At 43.4% G+C, this 19671-nt stretch overlaps 1 protein-coding gene across 2 annotated transcripts in view; it reads right to left on the bottom strand.

Annotated features, from left to right (window-relative positions):
• The window catches only part of stxbp4 (syntaxin binding protein 4), a 63802-nt gene that overhangs the window by 23247 nt on the left and 20884 nt on the right, over window positions 1-19671 (bottom strand). For both annotated transcript variants that reach the window (XM_076264816.1, XM_076264817.1), the window contains exons 14-20: window positions 18435-18553; window positions 17686-17775; window positions 13207-13272; window positions 6409-6582; window positions 2843-2956; window positions 2019-2068; window positions 702-850 (exon numbers count right to left, since the gene is read on the bottom strand). In XM_076264816.1, the coding sequence (XP_076120931.1) occupies window positions 702-850; window positions 2019-2068; window positions 2843-2956; window positions 6409-6582; window positions 13207-13272; window positions 17686-17775; window positions 18435-18553 (762 nt within the window). The remainder of the gene's footprint in view (window positions 1-701; window positions 851-2018; window positions 2069-2842; window positions 2957-6408; window positions 6583-13206; window positions 13273-17685; window positions 17776-18434; window positions 18554-19671) is intronic.

Below are 19671 nucleotides of genomic sequence, written 5' to 3'. Positions count from 1 at the left end.
ATACCTGACATATGCTATGCTCATATGTGCCCAAACACTACAATGATAGTTATTGCAAAGAAATCTCACAGTGGCAATGTGGCTTGGTCCTCTCTACACAACTGCTCATCTACACTTTCCTGAGGAGCCCACAGAGACCTGGCTCTGTCAGGGTGGCATGTCAGTGTGACGTAGGTGTGTGGGTAACAGTGTGTGTGTGTAACTGTGTCTGTGTGTGTTTGTGTACTCCATTTAACTCAGGGCCTGTGCGCTGTCTGCTTAAACAAAGACCATGCAGGTCCTTGATGGGCTGGGTTATCTGTATTCACTGCAGAGTCCATTACTGTGTCATGTTTTACCGCTCTAGGGTGCGTTTTCACAAAAGCATAGCTGCTAACCTGCTAGCGACTTAGTTGGTCTGCAATGGGAAATTGCATTGCAACCAACAAAGTTGCTAACCTAGTTAGCAACTATGTTTTTTTGGAAACGCACCCCCTGGAAGACATCACTGACCCAAAGACGAGTTTCAAGATGCAACAAAGGACAAAATACTTTGACAGAGAGTTCAGAGACACAGGAAGGGCTGCGACTGCAGCTCTGCTCGTCTGCATGCTCAGGTGAGGTGGAGGTGAGGTGGAGGTAAGGTGTGTGTGTGTGTGTGTGTGTGTGTGGGGGTGGAGGTGGGCGGAGATGAGGGTACGCATGCAGTGAGCGTCACTTACAGTCCGCCTCCAGAATGGCCTTTACAGAGCGCGTGACCTCGCGAGCCTCCGTGGCGAGCATGGCGGCCGTCCACATCGACTTCTTCCCGCTGCGGGCGCCGCCGACAATCGGAGACGCGGAACCCAGTTTGGAACCCTCACCCCCTGGACTGCAGAGAGAGACGAGAGGAAAACGGACTGAAGCCACATAGAGGACATAGAAGACTTCGCTCCATAGACCAGGCCAGCTGAGAGAGACACAACGAAAGCGGACTAAAGCTACAACTGGCTACTACAGACCAGCACTGATCTCACTTCATCACAAATGAAAAACTTGGGTGGATGAGAATTAGAGAAGTCCTTAGACTTCCTGGGCAAAATAATTTACTGGCATGTTCAATTTGTCAATATGTGGAGATATACCTCTTGAAACACTGTAAAATGTAAAATAAAAATGAAAAATACCCTTCTTGAAAGTCAAAAAAATGTAAAGAATTACCGTGAGTATATTATTAAGATACTAAATTTAGTATGTTTAGTATTTTTTAAGAATAAGTGAATACTAGTGACCTGAGAGATAAAGCTAAGCATATGTCATGTGTTTGGTCCGCCCGCCCACCATCCCACCGAGTGCGCACACACACACACACACAAACACACAGAATGCCCTTATTTCAGGTGACCCACAGGAGTGGGATGAACATGCCGGTCACTGAAGCAGTAAGTCCAAAAGTGGAACACCAACGTTCTGCTGACCCAAAATCATCAACAGCAACATCATGGACAGGAGTGCATGTAACACTAGCCCACACACACACACACACACACACACACACACGCACACACTGACGTATGCATGCTCTCAGAACCCAGCAGGATTTCACATGCTTCTGTTTCCCCCTGCCCTGATACACGTGGGGGGCCGCCGTTATACAACTGACACAGTTTGGGCTCCACAGGACGAGGGTCACCAAAATAATGACACACACACACACACACACACACACACACACACACACACACACACACACACACACACACACAAACTAGACTGCCCAGAGGCTACAAATAACAGGTTACCTAGGGGAAAACAGTTCACAAAGGACAACCACTCCAGATTTCATTTTCTACTGTGAAACTATATGAATGAAACACTCAGAATGTGTCCCCCTCTAAGTCAGGTGGCCAGGCAGGAAATCACTAACAAAACACCCCGGATCCTCTCTGAGGAACACTTCTAGAAGGACAGTAATGTAGCTTCTCTGGGCTGATGTTGCTGTTTACACACACATACTGGTTTAGCACTGTTACGGGGACGTGAGAGAGCTCTGCACTCACCTGTAGCTTCTCACAGGAACAGGGTTCTCTGCCAGGAACTCCTGAGCAGCCTGGGTACAGAAAGCAGTGGACATGATGAGAATAGCGCATTTGTATTGGCAAGTCTTCCTGCCTTTATAGAAATTTGACTTTAAATGTATTGTTTACTTATTGACTTTAAATGTATAGGTCATGATAGCATGCTGGTAATGTTGATTTTCTTCACATACAGTACAGCAATGGGCATGACTGGAACAAGTTATGAGTATTCACAATTAACTTTAACAACATTTGTATTTTTTGGTGTACTATTTAATAACATTTATTGGTGGTGTCACTTTCCTCATATTTTTATAAAGAGTTAATGCTGAGAAAGTTCTATTTATTGGCGACTTCTATTTATTGGCGACTGGACCGGATTAGAACCTCTGCTAGTTGGTTCTACTCAGTCTATAAGGACTATAATCATCCAAATCTGCTGTAATGGGTTAAACCACCATCAGTCTCATGCCACAATACTCAGAAGACCCTCGGGCAGCGAGGATATATGATACCACATATCGGAAAGACTGGAAAGACTTTTTATCGCTCAGTTTTACACTAGCACACAAACACACATCTACACACACTTACACACACACACACACACACACACTCACATGTGCACACACACACTCACATGTGCACACACACACGTACACACACACACACACACCTACACACACTTACACACACACACTCACATGTGTGCACACCCGTACACACACATACACACACTCACACACACACACACACACACACACACACACACACACACACACACACACACACACACACACACACACCTCCATGTAAGTGAGCAGTTTGCGTGTTGTAGACTCAAAGCCTTTGCGCGCTGCCTCAGTTTTCCTCAGCTGACACTCCAGCACCGCCACTTTCTTCCTCAGCTCCTGCAAATCCTGCGCACACGCACACACACACACACACACACACACACACACACACACACACACACACACATCTGAGGAGCAATTTCATGACATCACTTAACTCCTGCACACACAAATAGCAGGTCACAGGATCACATACACGAACATCAGAGCACAGCAACAACACCACCCCCTTTAATAATCCAATTGGAGCGCAATAAAACCACCTGGAAGACAAGAACATTACCTTGTCATCACATTAAATCCTTCCTCCAGTAGACATACTGTAGCCACCAAATGACAGGAACATTAGTGTAAAGAATGTAATTAATCTAATTAGTAGTTAAGAATATTAATGTAATTAGGAATGTAGGAGAGTTGATTTAATTAGTAATTGATGTAATTAAGAGTGTAATTAATGGAATGGAATGGAAGGAAAACAACCTCAGCACATTCAGTCTTGACTTTGCCACACACTGTCACTAAGTATAAGTATACAAGTATATATACTCTTTTGATCCTGTGAGGGAAATTTGGTCTCTGCATTTATCCCAATCTGTGAATTAGTGAAAAACACTCAGCACACAGTGAACACACAGTAAGGTGAAGCACACACTAATCCTGATGCAGTGAGCTGCCTGCTACAGTGGCGCTTGGGGAGCAGTGAGGGGTTAGGTGCCTTGCTCAAGGGCACTTCAGCCATTCCTACTGTACTGGTTGGGGTTCCAACCGGCAACCCTCTGGTGCCTTGCTCAAGGGCACTCACCCGTTCCTACTGGTTACAAGTCCGAAGCTCTAACCAGTAGGCCAGAGGAGAGAGCACAACATATCCAGAGAGAGAGACAGAGAGAGAGAGAAAGAGCGAAAGAGAGACAGAGAAACACAGAGAGAGAGAGAGAGGACATGCTGTTTCACTCTTTTTAACATTCCCTTTCATCCCATTACATTTGCATTTGGGTTGATTGACTTCACAAATGTAAAGGACATTCTACTGCTCCTCTGTAAATGTAATGAAGGTCAAACCATACTCATGTTTGTAGACATATACTTTGTCCCGAGAAAGGGACGTCTTTCATAACCTCTTGCTTCGTAGCCATCTATGACTGAGCTATGTACTATGACCTTATATTATTAGCAGAGGTTATTATTATGACTATTATAATGTAGATCAATATTGTGAAGGTTTTTCAAACTGTGTAGCTTTTTCTAAAGCTAATATTTTTAAATCCTTCAGCTTTTCAAAAGTCAAAATCCTCCCCATGAATTCATGAATTTTGATGACATGAGTGCATTCTAATGTCAGCTCCTCTAAAGAAGAGGCATAGGTCTTAGACAATACATTTCCATTTCAATCCTCTCCCATTCATGTGTATACAATCAGGTACGAGCCTCATAACCACAGCAACCAGGCAAGTAGCTCTTGCTGTTCCCTTCACCCCCCCCCCCCCCCCCAAGTTTACCATCTCATGGCCACAGGAGTGTGTGTGTGTCTGTGTGTGTGTATGTGTGTGTGTGTGTGTGTGTGCATGAGAGAGAGAGACAGAGAGAGAGAGAGTGTGTGTGTGTGAGTGTTTGTCTGTTTGTGTATGACTGCATGTCTGTGTGTGTATTTATCAGCGTGCGTGCGTGTGTGTCTGTGTGTGTATTTATCAGCGTGTGTGCGTGCGCGTGTGTGTGCGTGTGTGTTTGAGTGGATGTGTGCATCTATGCATGTGTGTTTCCTGGTCCAATATAAGTCAATCTGGACGCTGTGGTTTTGTTGGGGGTCTTTGGTGAAGCTCTCTGGTGTGAACTGAGGCTGATAATATAAGCATGAGGGGGATGGAGGTCATTTCCTCCTGAGATTGGTTCTTCATAGATGTAAGTGATGTAAACGTGTGTGTGTGTGTGTGTGTGTGTGTGTGTGTGAGTGTACATGAACAGGAAACAGGCCTTCTTACAGAATTAAGCATGCATGCATTCACATGAGTGTGTGTGTGTGTGTGTGTGTGTGTGTGTGTGTGTGTGTGTTTGACTTGAAGTCTTACTCAGCAGAACACACATCCTAAATCCCTTGAGCTCCCATGCAGTGCTCAGATATATGTGTGTGTGTGTGTGTGTGTGTGTGTGTGTGTTGCCTGTATGTATGTGTGTGTGTGTGTGTGTGTGTGTGTGTGTGTGTGTGTGTGTGTGTGTGTGTGTGTGTGTGTGTGTGTGTGTGTGTGTGTGAGTGTGTGTATGTGTGTGTGTGTGTGTGTGTGTGTGTGTGTGTGTGTGTGTGTGTGTGTACATGTGTTTGGGGCAGGGTGACAGACGTTTTTAGTCAGAGATTACGTCACAAAAACATCTCAATTGTGCCACAGACCAAAGGCACCACCCAACAAAGGGGTAAGAGCGGGGTAAGTAGAGGGGCTGGGGTAAGAAGGGGGGGGGGTAAGTAGAGGGGCTGGGGTAAGAGCGGGGTAAGTAGAGGGGCTGGGGTAAGAGCGGGGTAAGTAGAGGGGCTGGGGTAAGAGCGGGGTAAGTAGAGGGGCTGGGGTAAGAAGGGGGGGGGTAAGTAGAGGGGTCACTGGCTGGGGGGTTTAAAAATAACTCCTTCAGGGTGATGACACAGTGATGTGTGTTAAGAGTCTCCAATGCACATCAGGCCGAGAGCTGAATAAAAAACACACACTCCAGGCTGTGACCTACTTTCCCAGGAACGGGAGAGATGCAAAACAAGGCCAGAATTAGAGGGAAGGAACAGGAACAGGAAGACACAACAGCTCTCTAAAGGCACAATTACATTAATATTACATGTCACCTCGAAACCAAGGTAAACAGATGCACACCGTGACCACGGTGGCTAGTATGGTTAGAATAGGGAACATAGAATAATGGCTAGTATGGTTAGAATAGGGAACATAGAATAATGGCTAGTATGGTTAGAATAGGGAACATATTCTGCATTACAAAGACTTAATTATAAGTTATTTGTACACTATTAGCACTTGTGGTTTAGTGCCTAGTTCCATTTGAAAAGAGTGTCTTTGATAAGTACTAATAGGAGTGAATAACTGTTCTTGTGGTACTACCACCTTACAAGGCCCATACTGAGCCATGCATATTTAGGTCATAATTCATATGCAACAACTTATTTAATAACTATTAATAAGGGGTAATTAGGAGCTTACATCGGGGAAATTCTTAATTAAGGGTCTAGTAAAGGTAGAATAAGGTCTTGCAGAATAAGGTATTAATTAGTGACTAATAATGACTAACAAATGGCTAGTATGCTACTAATATACATGTTAGTAAGCAGCTAATTAATGGTGAATATGCGTGTCTTAATATAAAGTGTTACCCTAAATGAAAATTGAGTAAAAGCACATAGGAGGGCGGAGCCAGGCTATCCTAACTGGAGTCTCTGCATTTTGTCATTAGTGGGGGGCTTCTGATCTAGAGTTGCACGTTTACTCTTTCTGTGGTGGAGAACTGTGTTCTTTTCTCACGGTGTTGTGTACCTTTGGTCCAGAAGCGTCGACGCGCTTGGTCTTTATTTCGGCGATCTCAGCCTCGAGGAGGTGGACGACCTCCTCATAGTCCATCTCCATCCCACGCGCCTCCCTCTGAGCCACCTCCGCCTCCTGGACACGACCGCGCAGCACGCATCTCTCCTCCGCCAACGTCTTCACTTCCTGCACACACACACACACCCAAATATACACACACGCACACACACGCATACACATACACCAACACACACACACATAAAAAAGCCATATATACACAGTCAGAGGACTTGGGACATGGGACATTAAATTCACGAATAGCTTTTGTGTGTGTGTGTTTGTGTGTGTGTGCCTTTGAATGTGTTTGTGTGTGTTTGTGGCACATGGGGAGAGTGGAGGGCTTTAGGTGTTACACACACACACACACACACACACACACACACACACACACACACACTTCACAAACAGATGGGTGTTAAAAAGCCTGAGATGCTCTTCTGCATTCTGCACCAATACGCTCTCTCCCTTCCGCCTTTAAGTACCGGTAAATCTCTTTTTTGTAATTTCCCCCATCCCCCCCTCTCTCTCTCCTACATTTATAAACATGGCTCTGCTCCTCTACCTCTTGGTAACACCATGGTAATTGCCCACAGCCTGGGGGGCTGATGCACCTGTGGGTAAACATGAAACACCTTCTGTTATTGTGAGATCAGGCAACTAATTAGGCCACAGTAAGGGCTTATTGATTAGGTCTGTGTTCTAGTGGTCAAGTCCTTATCTGATGGCCAACCTCATTCATGACTGCTGCCTGTATGTCTTCATTGTAATGATGTGCCATGTCAAGGCTTGGTAAGTAACTAGTTACATGTAACGCAATGCAATCATATTACAAAATAAATGCAATCAGATACAGTTACTAAGAAAAAATATGTAATTAAATGACAGTTACTACTCAAAATCGTGATGATTATAAAGTGATTACATCCAAATATATGCTTTCCTGGGTAAAGCTTTAAAGCTCATACATGTTACTCTGTAACGTATTGCACTTCAAAAGCAACCTTCTCAACCAAGAGCAATCATCCCTGGCCATATCATATTGTCCATACCGGAAAAATTGATGAAATAGCTGATATGATGAGATATACTGTATGATGATGGCAGCTCACATGTAGGATGTAGATAAATATAGCGGACGGCATAGTTGAAACCACAGGTGAGGATGAGGAGTTAGATGGTCAGGATTCATTTTGTTTATCTTTATGTTTGCATGGCTCTGAATACTGCAAGCTGATGTGACTTGTGGCCATGTGTGTGTGTGTGTGTGTGTGTGTGTGTGTGTGTGTGTGTGTGTGTGTGTGTGTGTGTGTGTGTGTGTTTGTGTGTGTGTGCGTGTGTGTGTGTGCGCGTGTGTGTGTGTGTGTGTGTGTGTGTGTGTGTGTGTTTGTGTGTGTGTGCGTGTTCCCCTGTGTAACTGACGCCCCTGTGGTTCTCTTGCCTGTTTAGGGTGTTGTTTGGCCTCAAAGGACACAAAGGACGGCTCAGCGTGTGCAGCTGACTCATAGGGTGATTCTCTGGCTCGTGGATCTCTACGAAAAGCTTCTTTAGCCACCCCACCCCACCCCTTAGCTTTTCTACTCTGTGTGTGTGTCTCTCTCCATTGTCACACACATCTCACACACACACACATACACCCACCCACCCACTCTCACACACACACACAGACACACACACCCACACACACCCACACAAACACCCATCCACCCACTCACACACACCCACCCTCATGCACACACACACACACACACACACACACTCACACTCCTGATCCCCCCTCTCAGGTGAGAGGACACGTGCGCACACACACTCCACTGAAGACACACACACGTGTTCACATCCCTATCCGGCTGCTATCCGGCTGCTATCCGGCTGCTATCCGCCTGCTTATCCAAATCTAGCGTGTTCAACAACACCACAACCAAACACAATGAAGTAAAAACGTCAAACTATAACAAGGTCGTAACAAGGTAGTAATGGCATAGCTGATAACAGGGGTGCCACGGAAACGGTGCATTCTCAAACCGAATGACACTCCGCCAGCTTTTCGCCACACAGCCGTGATAATAAGAAGCAATACGGTAGGCCTACATCTATAATTTTATACAATTTCACATAAATCAAATTGTGCGTTGTGCAACAAATTGCACACCCATTGAACATTCACAGAAATCATCTGGAAGCACTCAGCATTTCCCTGCAGACTATCAGCACTGGGTATGCAAATAAGAGTCTGAGAGGAGAGTCAAAAAACCACACACAGCCGACAGCTCCAATGTGTCGGACTATTGAAAGCATTGCGACTAGCGAGACAGAGAACCAAAGTTCGAGGAGATATCACTGTCTTTCATGTCCGCTGTGACGGAACAATCCGGATTACAGTACAATGGTGAGGACGTAGACTGAAGACCATAAACAAACGATGCAAGCATTACTTTGCTAGAGTGGAATAGAGGGTCATCTGTTATGTTAAAAAAAACACACCAATCTCTTGCTATCGCTTTCTTACAAGAATTTGCTACAATTAAATCAAACAAACAACGCCAAGGCTAAAGGTCTCACAAAGTTAGCGAAAGTGAAACTAATCATGTCAGATCTGCTTCAAAACCTGAAAATCTCCTGAAACAATATGGTGCACAGTGTACAAGAACAAAGCTTTTATTTGATAAACCTCTGGGACTAGTATTTTTGTGCATTTCTTTTTCCAAGAATAAAGAGAACAACCTTCACAGACTAATCCACTATACTGTAGCACTGCCTGGCTTACATTCCACTTGTGTGATTGATCACACACACACACACACACACACACACACACCATTGCTTCTGGAGAAGTGGATTATTTTGGTGATGGAGCCTACGTGTGTGCTTGGCCCCACACACCCACAGAGGGGTGGGAGGACAACTCCTTTCAACTCAGCTCATCTGCAGGCCTCAGAGAGACTGAGTCACACCTCTCACACACACACACACACACATCGATGTCTATATGGTTTTGAGCCAAACATAAGTGATAAATATAGCTGCAAGCAGCAATGAGGGGGCCAAGCAGAATAGGCCGGAGTAGCCACGGTGACAAGATAGAACTCAGACACCCGCGATCAACACTTTCAACAAGTGTCACATCAAAACATAACTGACTTTGTTGGGCTGAAACAGGGCTGAGTATTGCTTCCGCCTCCGCCAGCCAGCCCCCCCCCCAATCACCCCTGCCCGTCCCACCCTGTCCCACCCCGCCCTGCCGTTGCATGCACGCATTAGAATGAACTGGATGGAACATGTTGTCATCAGTTTCACATCAAAAAATAAAAGACTGATAAAACACATCAGCAACTACAGATCAAAATGCAATATTGCTAATTACAGCGCCCCCTACAGGTCAAAGGTCACCAAATGTGTTGTGCGTCCTCCTAATGGGGTCATGAATCTATGTAGTAAGTTTGGTTATGATACATAGTAGGGTTGATGAGATATGAGCTTATTTCCTGTTTGGCAGCTTCGCCACCAATTTCGATTGGCTGTTACGGAAGACTACTTTTGTCAATTGTTCCAGAAAGCTGATAGGTTATGGTCTGAAGATGGTCTGTGCCAATTTTGGTAAAGATCAGATAAAATTTGTGACCTATGAAAACTTTTTGATGTTTTTGATTAAATCCAATATGGCGGCCGAATCAATTATGATGACATCACAAGTTGGCCTGGGTTGGCCTAAGGACCTCCAACAGTATTACCTGAAACCACTAGTGCATTTTAATTCTAAGCACAACAGCAGCTACAGGCCAAAAGGCATTTTTCTTAATTACAGCGCCCCCTAGAGGTCAAAGGTCACCAGATTTCTTGAGTGTCCCCCTGATTGGGTCCTGAGTACATGTACTAAGTTTGGTTATGACAGATGAATGGGTTGCTGAGATATGAGCTCACTTCCTGTTTGGCGGCTTCGCCGCAAATTTACGGGCGAACGGTAATACTTCCGAAGGCGAAAAGTGATAACTTTTGTGAGGCTTGGTCTGAAGATGATCTGTGTAAAATTTGGTGGGAATCAGAGAAAGTATGTGACCCCTGATACATTTTAAGTGTTTTTGATGAAATCCAAAATGGCGGAAAATCCATCATGGCGGAAAATGACGTCATAGAACTCGGCTTGGTCCAAGGATTCCAACGATACCTGACTTTTGAAAATCGGACCTACGGGTCAAAAGTTACGTGAGTGAACACACTTCCAACTTTGGCCTGTTGGTGGCGCTAGAGGGTTCGAGTTGCCGACATGAAACTTGGTGACATGAATCATGGGACCGTCCCCAATTAGTGTGCCAAATTTCCCAACTTTTTACCAGACGGTTCTATGGGCTGCCATTGACTTCCATTGCATATAATAATAATAATAGGAAAACGTAGAAACACAATGAGGTCCTCGCAGCTTCGCAGCTTGGCCCCCAAATATTAGGTTTAATAATCAGAATTGGCTTATTGTTAACACATCTGGCAAGGTAGCCAAATGAAAAGACAAATGTGGAGCTTAAATCTAACCTTGAAATGTTACATGTTTGTAAAGACATTCGGCCAAAGAGGTCAGTTCTATTTTTCTATTTTCTGAATATTTCAGATGGAATCCTTACCGACCGCTCTGTGATGGTGATGATGTCAAAGAATGATGACATCAAGGTGCTCTTTGTGTATGTGCTACATGTAGAGATGAATGTCCTGAATCGTTGAGCTTGCAACATCAGGTGGACAGGTGGACATAGGGAGATTGGTCTTGTGTCTACGCTTTGACAGTTTGATGTTACCATAAGTAATCAGCAGGTAAGCCATGCTTTGAAATTATTTCATTAATGTAGCCTACTTACACGTGATGCATTTCACTCAGTGTCCATGTAACTGAACAGGTAGAGCCAACTAACAATGCCGCCATCTTGGGTCTCATATACGGATGAGAACTACACATATACATTCTGGGTCACTGTAATTAGAGAGACCTCACCTTATCCAACCGTATACGTACACGTTTACCAGACACAACATCACACCAGATCTCTCACGCAGCATTTAAGCTTGCCTTGCACACATGCACGTACTTGGCGCCTTAGAGCCAGGTGTAGTGGTAGAGATGGACTTTCACTCAGATCAAATCAAAACAAACAACAGATGCTCTCTTTCTCAGGTTCAGCTCTTTCATAGCCTCGCCAGCAGCTGAGGGAGAGAGAGGGGGATGCAGGAAAGGAGAGGTGGAGATGGAGAGAGGGATAGAGAAGGGGAGAAAGAGGGAGAGACGAAGCGTGGGAGAGAGAGAGGGATAGAGAGAAGGATGAATAGAGAGGGATTAAGAAAGGTAAAGAGATGGGGGGTTAGGGAGAGAGAGAGGAAGAGGGTGAGAAAGAGAGAGGGAAACAAAGAGAGAGAGAGAGAGAGAGAGAGAGCATATGTAAGGCTGAGAGGCAGCCTCTTCAGTGTCATTGAGGTTAGGTGTTCTGAGAAACATCACTCTGGAAACATCACTCCCTAATGAGGTACGGACAGTAACTTTACATGACTTTATCACAGCTCCTGAATGGAGATGTGTCATCATGGAATCAGATCTTCACTTGTTCGGTGAGCATGTAAACTGGAATATTCCGAAGTCTGATGATAATCAGATTGGTGCTTTAATCAGATTGTTCTGCACGTCATTGCAATGAGTGTTGACCTGCTCAGGGAGAGTGCCCAGGAAGTGTCTCTCCCTGACCAGAGGGACAAGGAGCGCGCTTGGCAGGACTCCCTCTAGTGGTGAAATCAGTACACAACACAACAATAAACACTAAACTGAAATCAGTGTACATGTGTCACCTGACAACCTAATACACATCGCACCGTACAACAGCCTTGTACATACCAATCAATGCCCAGTGGTACACAAATACCATTCTACACAATCAATACACCATGAAAGCTTATACCAATTATTTGGAATCAGTGGCCTATACATACAGCGCAACCTCAGAAGTTCCATCTTAGTATGTCAGTAATTGTAAGTGTCAGTACCCATGAATCATAATTACTGTTACATTCTACATTTCTAGGATCACTCACTCTAATAATCATAAGTCATACTTCAAATCGGAATTCATATTCTAAACATCTTCAGATAATGCTCACCAACCATCAATTTCTGATGACAAACCAAACGTAATATAAACAGTCATTAATGTTGTGGTAATGTATTTACTGGGTCTTGCTGATTCAAAAGAACTTTAGTCTAAACTACTGACAATCTAAACTCCACATAGTTGTAGTTCATAACCAGTGTACAGTACAGGCCAAAAGTTTGGACACACCTTCTCATTCAATGCATGTCCTTTTTTTCATGACTATTTACATTGTACATTCATCAAAACTATTAATGAACACATGTGGAATTATGTACTTAATAAAAAAGTGTCAAATAACTGAAAACATGTCTTATATTCTAGTTTCTTCAAAGTTGCTATTTTTTTAAATTTAATACCATATTCAGCAAGCCATAACTTGACAAATATTCATCTGTGGGCCAAATAACTTTGCATTCATTCATAGTTTTGATGCCTTCAGTGAGAATCTACAATGTAAATAGTCATGAAAATAAAGAAAACACATTGAAATAAGAAGGTGTGTCCAAACTTTTGGCCTGTACTGTACATGTATAACTCCACATAGTTGTAGTTTATGACCAGTGTACATGTATAGCTCCACTTAGTTGTAGTTCATGACCAGTGTACATGCATGACGTTTGTTTCCTACCTGTTTGGCTTTGGCCAGTTCCTCCATGAGCTGGCGATAATGATTCTGTGATTCAGACAGTTTATCCTGTTGAAGAAATGTTTGTTATATCAATTTACTATATCATACTTACTTTGATAGAGTAAGGGAAATCAAATGTATCCAATGACAGATCAAAGCTGGCCAAGGTAAGAGCAGATCATCATCATATTAAAGTTTGTACCAGAGAATGAACAGAACTTATTGTACTCTCCATGTTTGTGTATGCTGTTTAAGGTGTGTGTGTGTGTGTGTGTGTGTGTGTGTGTTATGTGTGACTTGTGTGTTTGTGTTTGTGTGTGTTGTGTGTGTTGTGTGTGGCTTGTGTGTTTGTGTTTGTGTGTGTTGTGTGTGGTGTGTGTGTGTGTGTGTGTGTGCATGTAAGTGTGTATGTTTGTGTGTGAGTGCATCATCTCTCTTCATGCAAGTGTGTATGGTGTTGAAGAAACAGTGGTCCTCGCTGGTGTTTGTGTGGTGACATCCTGCTCCAGCAGAGGGCGCTCACAAAACTCTGGCCACTTTTGAAAATCACAGCTGTGATACTGTATATATTGGACTCTGCTTGCATGTGTGTTTTTTTACTTCTCTGGGCAACAGTTTCCTATTCTTCCCACAATCTCCTCCCAACCCTTCCCTTTGTCTTGTTTATTAGCTTATCGTTGCTATCTCTTCCTGTCTGCTGTGAGACTGTGCTGTGTTTGTGTTTTAGCTCACTGTGGATGTCCAGGCCTCAAGGGACACTGGAGATATACTGAGGTAGAGTGAATAAAACCCGGGGAACTGAACAGTGGAGCCAGAGAACAGGAAGGAAGGTATGTGTTTGTGTGTGTGTATGTGTGTGTGTGTGTGGGGGGGGGGGGCTCTTTGTGCATGTGAGTGTGTATGTATGTGTATATATGTGTGTGAGTGTGTGTGTATGTGTTTATGTGTGTGTGTGTGTGTGTATGTGTGTGTGTGTGTTTATATATGTCTGTGTGTGTGTGTGTGTCAGAGGTGGGACCAAGTCATTGTTTTGCAAGTCTCAAGTCTTTGCCTTCAAGTCCCGAGTCAAGTCCCGAGTCAAGTCCCAAGTCCAGACCGACAAGTCTGAAGTCGAGTCCCAAGTTCTACCGTTTGAGTTTCGAGTCCTTTCGAGTCCTTTTAACAACAGAGAAATAATATTTACACAGATCATGTATGCTTTTAAGATTTGTATACATTTATTAAACCTTTTTTTGAAAGAACATTGTTCAAACACTCATTTCAAAACAAGTCAGTGTAACCTTAACCTTTTCAACCATGTCACCACGTTATAAAAGATATCCTCACTCTAAAAAAAAAAAAAAAAAAATGTAAATAATATACATGTAGCCTAATACATGCCTCTATCAGTTTTATCTACCGCTCTGGTTTTCACATACAGAGCAACACTGGCTTGATTGGCTGTGCTCAAGTGTTCTCATCGCTACTCTTTCATCTTATCGCATATTAGCGCCTCTACTGGAGTGGTAGTAGGCTAGGCTATAATCAGTCAATCTATAATGAGCCTGTATGGCTCTGGGCCTCATAACCGTGGCTGCCAAACGAGTCAAACAGTTCGCTAGGTTCTCCGGGCCTCGTAACCGTGGCTGCCACACGAGTCAAACCGTTCACTAGGTTCTCGGCAAGTTCCAGTAATCAACCGATCACATAAGCCTTTCTAGTGCATAAACTAGATGATTATATTCATGGAAATGTTATCGATGGGAAAGTATTATATCACATACCTACAAATAGCCTACACATAGGCCTAATGTTATCTTGGTAGTTACTTTAAATAAATGATTAGAAGTAAATAACTGTAGGCTGCAGGCTGTCACGAGGATGAGACCGAATGTTACTGTAGGCCAGTGGTTCTCAAACTTTTTCTTTCATTTCCCACTTTGATCAAGGGGGCCTTTTCGAGCCCCACCTATCCATCATCGCTCTAAGAAAGTGGTAGGTCAAGCTTAAAATTGTGAAATGTATTGACATAATGACAAGTTCTAAATATATTCTCTTCACCAGAGTTAAAATCAGCTGGTGCTGCAGATATAATAATAAATAAATACATAATGTGCCATTGTAAATTAAACACACATATTTCTGTTTTCCAGCAACATATTAGGAAGCATAGGCCAATATTTTACAGCATTGTACACTATATTCAATGAAAAACAAACATGCTGCATTAAATGGATCCATAATCGAGTCATACTGAGCACTACTGTATTGTACTGATTTTTGAAATAAACTTTGCAGGGATGTGATGTAGGCCTACTGTTTAATACACAGGATCACAAGAGTGGCTCCCGAAGCAGACGTTTCAGTCAGATTCTCAAAGGCATAATACTGTTGCGATCGAGTCGCCTGTCCCATACCTTAAGTTTTTTGGTGAATGCAGTAATCTTATCTGCTAGGTGAGGTAGGTGCTTGTCTTTGCCTTGTAACTGGAGATTTAACTCATTGAGCTTATCAAATAGGCTAGCTTCGTCAAGAAATGTTCATTAGTGAACATGCTTGCAGATTCAAACATGCGCTCTTCCTCCAAGAAGCTCAAACACGCGCGACAGCACTTTACATCGGGAAAGCCAACTTGCCTCGCTGTGAAACAGTACAGCCTTTTGGTCAGCTCCCATCTCCTCGCAAAGTGCGGAGAATAGACGCACTTTTAAGGGCCGGGTCTTGATGAAATTCACCACTCTCACAACCTCGTTCAAAATCTCATTCAGGTCGTGACTAAGCTGCCTTGACACGAGCGCTTCCCTATGAATAACACAGTGCGTCCATTGCGCATCGGGTGCTACCTGGGCCTAGGCTACAGATAAAAAATAAATAAAAAAAAATGTTTTTCACGTCAGCATGTCACCCCACCTGGCATGTCTCCAGTTTGAGAAACGCTGCTGTAGGCTACCCTTTCGTGTCTTGGTTCTCGGCCAGTTTGATTCATTATAACCAGCCTTGTGCATCGTAGATGATGGCAATTTACACATTATCGATGGGGAAGTAGGTCTACATCTCATACTAGCCTACACGTCATGTTATCTTAAAGTTAAAAAGTTAAATGTTAGAGAAGTGAATGTTGCTGGATTCATAGTAGCCTAATAACGAAGACAATGCCAGGCTGAATGAGACCGTAACTGAGGGTGAGTCTAATATTATCAAACGGTCTAGATTCTCGGCAAGTTAGTTATTAACCAAGCCTTACGGCTCCTACACACAGCTGCGTGCGTTGCGTTGCTGGAGACGCATCCCATTCACTTTACATGGGCTCACGTCATCCGTTGCCGAACTGAATTGTGGGTCCGTTGCATCGCGTTTCTCCCGCCGCTCGCGTTGAGAAGTTCAGCTGTTGCTGCACCGACAGACAGCACCCAGTGTTTCCTCTATGTTGATTTGGTAGTGGCGGCCCCCCACGGTTTAATTTTCTTCCCCCACGGTATCAGAAATGGGGCAGATGTACAATAGTCGCAGTTGCCTTTCAAAATTCATTGTGCAGACCTGTTGTAGATTCTCCAAATATACAGCTCAATCCCAACTGAAAATAATGCCTCATTGTGTGTGAATAGAGGTGAATGCATATAATTGTTTGTGTTGCAGGGAAGTGTCAGTTGTCAGTTCCGTGGGACGGGGGGACGGTGGTTCGGACAGGCCTGCCCCCACTGCTTAAAAAAATCCTAGAGGAAACACTGAGCACCGGCCAATCAAGCCAATCTACGGACGGCTCCAACCAATCACATTACAGTTTTACTTCAAGTCATTTGCATAGCTACCGTCGGGAACGCCCACTGGCATGCGTTGATGGAACGCAGCCGTGTGTAGGAGCCGATAGGCTATTCTAGTATTGTAGATGATTGCGTTCATGGCAATTTACACATTATTGATTATTTATATCTGCGTAGTTATAAAGTTAAATGTTAGAGAAGTTAATGTTGCTGGCTTCAGACCACGCATCAGGCTAGCCTACTTACTGAACGAGACCGTAACCGAGGTATAGGCTATGCGTCTATGTAATCAAAACGGTTGTCTAGGTTCGCGGCAAGTTATTAACCAAGCCTTGTTTTTAGTGTATCGTAGATGATTGTGTTCATGGCCATTCACATATCGATGCTGTCAGATCGAAACAACGTGGATCTAATTTGATTGGATGTCGTGCCACACACACGTCATGCACACAGATGCACACAGGTGCAAAAGGAGATAGAGCGGTCAGTGTTGTGTGAACATACTTTTTAATCTTTGGGTTCGAGGAAAGTCTTTTCAAGTCAAAAGGGTCAAGTCCAAGTGAAGTCACAAGTCACTGATGTTAAAGTCCAAGTCGAGTTGGAAGTCTTTTTAGATTTTGTCAAGTCGAGTCTAAAGTCTTTAAATTCATGACTCGAGTCTGACACGAGTCCAAGTCATGTGACTCGAGTCCACAACTCTGGTGTGTGTGTGTGTGTGTGTGTGTGTGTGTGTTTGTACCTGAAGCCTCTTGATCTCTCTGAGGGCCTCTATATGCTCTTTCCTCAGTCTCTCCATCTCTTCCAGGTCATCAGAGTCAGACGTCGAGCCCTTACAGGTCACAGAGATAACTCGTAGAGGTCAAGACAGGACACAGGAAAAAGAGGAAAAGGGGGGGGGGGGGGTTTGAGTCTGACCCGGGTCATTCCCTCTCTCTCCCACCCACTTCCTGTCACTCTCTTCACTGTCCTATCCCATTAAAGGCATTTATCCCAAACAAATATGAAAAAAGAAGTAACCTTCACTTTGAGATGAGAACACATTAGAAACTACAAGGACACTTAATAGTGTGCATACCTTCTGCCAAATCTCGACCAGCTGCTCCACCGCGGAGGTTATGTTTTTAGCTCTGTCTGTTTGTTGTACAGTTGGTTTTTGGAGCCACTGGTCCATCATCATTAGAACTTTAGGAAATGTGTTGCATGGGCGAAGGAGGAACTTATTAAATTCTGCCGCCAATCTGAATGGACCGTGACCTTTATCCTGACAGGATTGAGTCTTTACATTTGTCATCCTGCTAACCAACAAACCAAGCGACAAACAGACACATGAGATAGCTGTGATGGCACCCCTGACTGCTGCTATTGACAGATAGTTTCTCCTGGCTCAACACAGGGATTTGGTTTCAGATGTCTACACTGTTGAACACCTGTTTATGCTAGACTCTAGTTTGGTGAGTCTAATACAGCGTGGCTAAGGAGTCTCCTGACCTGTAGACGTGATGACGCTTCTGACGTGAGGTCATCAGAACCCGACTGTGTCTTCTCCGGCCTTCTAGCCGCCGGCTCTATCTGCACCCTGAACAGCTCCTGGGTGATGGTCTCGAAATCTACATGTTGGACACGGCAGCAAAACATTTTGTCACAAGATAGACAGACACAAGACATGAGATGTGAGGAACAAGAAAGTCTATATGCTGGTGATTGGCTCTTGATCTACACCGTGAATACGAACACAAAAAGACACAAATAAAATACAAAATATTAGTTCTAAACATGCTTAAGGCCTATTCACACCAAGAACGATAACCATAACGATAACGATAACGATAACCATAACGATAAAAGCGTTCATACTGAACAACAATAAACAAAGTTTATGTTAATGAATGTGACGGTTAAAATTTGATGGGTTCTGATTGGCTATTAGCTTTTTATCATTCTAAAAAATCGCTTCAAAAGGGATCCCCAACGATATCGTTCTTCATGTCATTATCGTTATAGTTTATGTGTGAACGCCGTCATTCATAATAACGAGAACGATGTTTGTTTATAGTTACCGTTATCTTTATCGTTCTTGGTGTGAATGGGCCTTTAGTCATAAAATTAAAAATCAAAATCACCACACACTGATCACTATATTAACGTTGTTTTTATTTGGAGCAAACAACGCGTTTCGCTAAGCACTTCATCAGGTTCACTCTCTGATCTCTGGATTATACTTACCTGCCGCACTGTTTCACTAAAGGCTTGTGCACAGGGACGCCTATGGACTTGATGCTTATTCATACTTTATGTGATATTCAACATAACAGTGTGTTTCCAGTTGGAAATGGGGCATTATTTTAAAATACACACACACATACATGTATGCACATAAGGGTTGGGACAAAAGCGGCAATATAGTGTGAGTTCTTTTTGAGATGCATTATCAATGTGCTAGCACCAAATATTGATTTATTTCAAATTGACTCATGGGTCGCATAAGAGTCACTACTTCATGTATCCCCATGGCGACACTTCAAATGCATGTCACGACACATTGTATAGATGAATCTTTTGCTATACATTGACTATCGCAGAATCACTATATTGTTATGTTATTGTATAGATGAATCTTTTGCTATACATTGACTATCGCAGAATCACTATTGTTATATTATTGTATAGATTAATATTTTGCTATACATTGAGTATCACAGAATCACTATAATGTTATATTATAGAT

The sequence above is a fragment of the Alosa pseudoharengus genome, unplaced genomic scaffold (assembly GCF_046254945.1).
Source record: "Alosa pseudoharengus isolate Yale_2024_CS ecotype anadromous, Long Island Sound unplaced genomic scaffold, YU_APseudo_1.1 YU_APseudo_1.1_scf_4, whole genome shotgun sequence".
Lineage (NCBI taxonomy): Eukaryota > Metazoa > Chordata > Actinopteri > Clupeiformes > Clupeidae > Alosa > Alosa pseudoharengus.
The sequence above is the reverse complement of the archived record's forward strand: the minus strand, read 5'-3'. Positions and strand labels throughout refer to the sequence as shown.